Raw genomic sequence first — 6,000 nt, 5'->3', positions numbered from 1 at the left:
GCCTGGCTGACTATAGTGGCTGGGAATTTTCAGAGGAATTGGCCCAGCAGTTACTGAGGTATACTGTCATCAACAAAAACACTGTTAGCTTTATATATATATAGATTGCTGTTTGTCTAAGCCCAGACCAAAGGTTAACTGCTGACACCAAAGCCTCTGCCAGGCCCACAGTACCTGGCTTTTATCTTGGAGTTTGGCTTAAGTGTGCATTGAGTTAACAGTGATTGTTTTCCATCCTAGTCTTCGGCCAGGGGGGTAAAGCATTTCCTCACCAATGCTCCTTTCAGTGTGTTTGTTTTATTTTACTTGGTTTTTGTTTCTCTTTGTTTTAATTTTTGCTTTTATTTTTGCAACCGGTGCAGCCAGGCTACAGGTGAATTTGAGATGCATATACAATTGTACAGACATTCTGAAAAGCTGTATTGACCAAAGGCAAAGTTTAGATCATTCAAAATTTATCAAAGTTTTAAGACTAGAGTAGCAAGGAATAAGAAATGTAAACATTTTTTTAAAAAAACACCTTGACAGAAACCAGTATGTTTGACCGTATTCTGTTTAATAAAGTGCTGGTATAAAATTAACCCCTTTTCAAAACTGAATAATTTTATCGTTTATGGATGCCCATCTCCCTTATTTTATCTGACAGAAGAAAAGATGACCATCCATGCTGACTTCCAACCATGAATTTCTGAATGTGAACTTGTTTGCATCCCACCCCTTTCTTCACTCTGAGACAACATCACGGTTTCTACAACAATGAACAAGATTCTTGTGACACCTTAAAGACTAACAACATTTTATTCCAGCACAAGATTTCACAGACCCTTTCTCAGATGCCTGGAATTCTTCACTAGGAAATCATACGTACACGAAGCTAATGAAAAAAGCCATAAATATGTTCAAAGGGCCATGAAATACAATCAACATAAACAACGCAAACATAATCAAGGAAAGCACAGAGAACAGTCATAAAAGCTGCGTGACTCAGCTTGTACTAAGGAAGTTAACACTTGCAATGATTACAGACACCCAAGCCTTGGTCAGTACTTGGGGCAAAAAGAACATCAAATCTCTTGATATTGACTTCAAGTGACAATTCTTGAGAAATATTCTACAGAAGGGAGGCTCCAGGATAAAACTGCTGAATTAAGAGTTCAGCAAGAGATTTGGCACAATTTTTATTTCCCTCTGGTACCGAAGAAACAAGCAAAAAAATCAATATCTTAGTAACACCCGAGATTCCTCAACGATTACAGGTGTTAACTGGCTTAAGCAAACTGGAGGAAGGGCCAACAGTTGCTTTCATGAATGGGCTCTGTACTTTTCTTGATTACTTTTCCAGTTTATACAGTTACATGCCACACCCCTGCACCCTGCTGCTAACTTTTTTTAAGATCACAAGTTCTACGCCATGAGAACCCACTGTATGCATCTAATGAAGCGGCTCTAGCCCATGAAACCTTGAGCTGGAATAAACCAGGTGCTAACCAGCCTGTTGCTTATTTTTGCCGCAACCAACTAATATGGTTATGCCCCTGGAGCTATAATGGTTCATGAAACTGGGCCAAGAGTTGATGCATCCCATTTCAGTACTGGCCTTTTTACTATGTTCCAGGATTTAGAACAACAGCCATCACTTATTTTTGCTCCTAAAAATCATTGTTTTTGAATAGAACAGGCAGCCACACAGACACACAACGGTGCTACCATGTGTCTTGCATAAGGTAAATAGGTTCACTCGCCAAAGGGGAAAACAGGGTTCCACTTACTTGTAACATTCACCAAGTGATCTCCTGTGCCAGTATGCATGGATTTGCACATGCGCAGGCCAGCTGCAGAAACGAAGATGCGAAGGATTGCTGGCGCCTTCCAAAGCACACAAAACCCTCCCCTCCCTGATTGAGAGCTGACATTTTCCCACCCAAACCGGCATGTGACTACCGAGGAGGGGAGGGCGACTCCCGCAGTCCTTGTTTTGCCACTGGGGAGGCAGAACTCATCTTAGTCCTCTCCATATTTCGATTCTCCTCAGGGAAATTCTTTTCCTTCTCAGTTGACCAAAAATATATTTATGACTGGGTTCAAAAAAGTGGTCTGAATGTGGGCTCAGTCGGATGAACACAAACCATGCCTGATGCGTAGCAATAGCAAGGTCTGTAATTCATGTCACCAATTTATGCCCAAAGCCCAACATGAAAGGGTTTCTCAATTAAAGGCAGACAATGTGTCACGGGCTCCTGAGACAGCCCAATTATCCTCAGCGCACCCAGGAAAAGGGGCCTGTACCCAGTTAGAGGTTTCAGGGTTCTTGATTCTCTGTCAGATCTGATACCCGGATATATGCTCCTATCAGTCAGAGCTGCTGCCAAAAACAAGGTCAAATCCCACACAGATCTAGGGATTCTCCCAGGCGTCAAGTGTCAGTTACAAGAGGACAGCGGCTGAAGACGTACCAACGTGTTGCCTGCCTTCTCCATTAGCAAGGCAGATTGACAGTTCTCTGTTTCAAAGACAAAGACATAATAGAGCCATGGTGGCGAACCTTTGGCACTCCAGATGTTATGAACTACAATTCCCATCAGCCCGCCAGCATGGCCAATTGTAGGGGCTGATGGGAATTGTAGTCCATAACATCTGGAGTGCCAAAGGTTCACCACCACTGTAATAGAGGAACCACCACTACAAGCTTTGGGTTCCTCCCATTCAATCCCTTGTACAGTAGAACCAACTTAGGCATGTGCCGGTTTGGGTGGTAAAACACCAGCTCAAGATGGGGGATTGGAGTGCTTGGAAAGTGCAAGAAATCCTTAAAGCCTTCATCCCTGCTGGTGGCCAGGGCACGCACAGATCGGTGTGGGTCTGCAGAGAAACCAGGAAAATGAACGATGGGTAGTTTTAGGATCAACTATCTGGAGAGAAGACATCTCCCTACTGCAACGTTGCTTACTTTTGTTGGAGATCTCTCATGACATTTAAAAGCTGGGCTGGTTGAAAAGGAGGGTCTTCAAATTTAAACCTCAAAGGATGTAACCAATCTGTACAACTAAGAACGACTGGGGGGGTGGGGGGTGGGGACTGGGAATGTTAATAAGTGCAGGACGGAAAGTGGAAGATTCTTCAGCCAAATGCACACAAGAAGCATTTCGTTGACATTTAGATGCAAGAACTATTTCAAACCTTTCTCATGAAACTGGCTTAAGGCAGTACGGCTAAGGACACTTATTTGGGAGTCAGTCTCCTTGAGTCAGGGGGGTCCCTGTTGACAAAATATGTGTAGGGCTTGGCTGTAGCTGAAGAAGCCCACCCAAGGAACTCGAGCACCAGTGAGCAAACATATAGGTTCAAAGTACTTTTCATCAAAACATGGCAGGAATATAGCAGTGTCATTCGAAGCTGAGCGACACCCTTCTCAGTCCATTAAAATCAACGGGCTCTGAAGGGTATAATTCTGCTGTGGGTGGCAGGCCCTGTACACCACAGACCTGAACTTTTCAACAGAGGACAGCAGGCTTTCCCTTGGCCAGCTTTTAAACTTTAGATACAACATAATATGTCTATGCATTGTTAGGACACTCTTTGGCTTAAAACATGGTTACGATGTGCTTAACCAGGTTTTGTTTGTTAACATTCGAAATAATACTTTGCTCAGATTGCCAACTTTATTTATAAACACACCAAAAGCCACTTTGGGGACCAAAAGGTAAGAAGTGCAAACATACTGTTACCTGTTTGACTCCATGGTCAAGGCCCTTCAGGTGCCCAGACCCCGGTTTCCAGGAGCCAAACCCACGGCCAGCAAGGGCAGCTCCAAGAAAGGCCGGAACGACTGAGCCACTGAAAGTGCTTTCCCAGTCTAGTGGAAACACGAGGCATGGCGATCCACGGCCTTGTGCGACCAGATGAGATCACAACCCTGAATTCAGTCCAATGACCTGCAGGAGCACGTCGGTTAACACACAAAGTCTGTCGGGAATTCTTGGGGATATTGCAAAGAATCGTCAAAGCGAAATCGTTTGGAGACCGTACTGCTGTCTTCTGGGATGTTCTCTTTATCTTTCCGCCCGCTGCACGATGCGTTGCAGAGCAGCCTGTTATTACTTCTCTCCTCTATGCACTTATTCATATGATCCTGGGTTGGAGAACTGGGGGGTTCTTCGGGGCTGTAGAGCAAGACATTTCCTTGCTGTAGCCAGGAGTGTGATAGACAGGACTCTACCGAGAGTCGCTCCCTTTAAAACAAACAAAATCCAAGAGGCACACATTGAAAACATTGCATAGACCTGAAAGTTACAGTTGAGCCACTGAACCCAGGGGTGAGCAGTTACTTAAAACTGGCATAGCCGCACTGATTTCAAAATGAGACTGCCCACCCTAGTCAACACCCAGATTTGGTTAAGCCCCCCGCCCCACCTATAACTTACATTCCTCTGTTTCTTCTGCTCAGAGAGCAACCCTTTCCTCTTCCCTTGCCAGAGGAAATGGGACATAATCGCATTGGCATGTCTGTAATTTGCTTTCCTACTCTTTCACCACATCCCCAAAATGGATGTCTCAGGCAGTGGGAAGGAAAAGCTGTGGGGATCACCAAACGCCTGGGGACACATCAGAGGGGAGAGCAGGGGCAAGGCGGACAAAAGGAAAGGCAGTCCTTCCTTACTCTGTCGGAAATTAACCCCGGGTAAGGATGGGATTCAAAGTTGACCTAAAAGTGGCAACTTCACTGAAGAAGAAGAGAAGAAGAGTTTGGATTTATATCCCCCCCTTTCTCTCCTGCAGGAGACTCCAAAGGGGCTTACAATCTCCTTGCCCTTCCCCCCTCACAACAAACACCCTGTGAGGTAGGTGGGGCTGAGAGAGCTCTGAGAAGCTGTGACTAGCCCAAGGTCACCCAGCTGGCGTGTGTGGGAGTGTACAGGCTAATCTGAATTCCCCAGGTAAGCCTCCACAGCTCAGGTGGCAGAGCTGGGAATCAAACCCGGTTCCTCCAGATTAGATACACGAGCTCTTACCCTCCTGCTTAATCATCAGTTCTTAAAGGGTAGGAAGGTAGAGCACAGGCTCTGCAGTGATACCTGGTTTAACAGCAATACACACGCCTCACTTGCAGGGAAACCCTGGTCGTGCAATCCTACTCAATCCTACTTCCTGCGCCAACTCAGGAAGCTCAAACTGCCCAAGGAGCTGCTGATACAGTTCTACAGAGGAATCATTGAGTCTGTCATCTGCACCTCTATAACTGTGTGGTTTGGTTCTGCAACCCAACAAGATCGACACAGACTTCAGAGAATAATCAGAACTGCAGAAAAAACAATTGCTGCTAACCTGCCTTCCATTGAGGACCTGTATACTGCACGGGTCAAAAAAAGGGCTGTGAAAATATTTACTGACCCCTCGCATCCTGGACATAAACTGTTTCAACTCTTACCCTCTAAACGTCGCTACAGAGCACTGCACACCAAGACAACTAGACATAAGAACAGTTTTTTCCCGAATGCCATCACTCTGTTAAACAAATAATTCCCTCGATAATGTCAAACTATTTATTATATATTTATTATATAATTACTGCACTACTTTTTTCATCATTCCTATTACCCATCTCCTCCCAATTATGACTGTATGACTATAGCCTGTGCTGACATTTCATTTTATTTTATGATTTTACATTTTATGTTTTTATTACTATTGATTGTTTCCTGATTGCTTACTAGACCTATATGACAATCATTAAGTGCTGTACCTTATGATTCTTGACAAATGTATTTTCTTTTATGTACACTGAGAGCATATGCACCGGAGACAAATTCCTTGTGTGTCCAATCACACTTGGCCAATAAAGATTCTATTCTATTCTATTCTATTCTACCACGCAGAGTTACTGTCAGTCTCAGCCTGGCAGGGGCACATGGACAGTCAGACTAAATACAGGGCGGGGTGTTGATATCCACTATTTTCCACTAGTAGATCCCACATTCCCTTAATACCCCATTACCCATTCTA

At 44.4% G+C, this 6,000-nt stretch overlaps 1 protein-coding gene across 1 annotated transcript in view; it reads right to left on the bottom strand.

The window, feature by feature from the left end:
• Positions 1-286: 286 nt before the first annotated feature.
• STK17B (serine/threonine kinase 17b) overlaps positions 287-6,000 on the bottom strand; it is a 45,144-nt gene continuing 39,430 nt past the window's right edge. The window contains 1 exon segment of the mRNA XM_048486737.1: positions 287-4,229. Coding sequence (XP_048342694.1) covers positions 3,950-4,229 — 280 coding nt within the window. The 3' untranslated portion in view covers positions 287-3,949.

Source organism: Sphaerodactylus townsendi, linkage group LG02, assembly GCF_021028975.2.
Source record: "Sphaerodactylus townsendi isolate TG3544 linkage group LG02, MPM_Stown_v2.3, whole genome shotgun sequence".
Lineage (NCBI taxonomy): Eukaryota > Metazoa > Chordata > Lepidosauria > Squamata > Sphaerodactylidae > Sphaerodactylus > Sphaerodactylus townsendi.
Note: the sequence above shows the minus strand (reverse complement) of the source record. Positions and strands in the feature narration are given on the sequence as shown.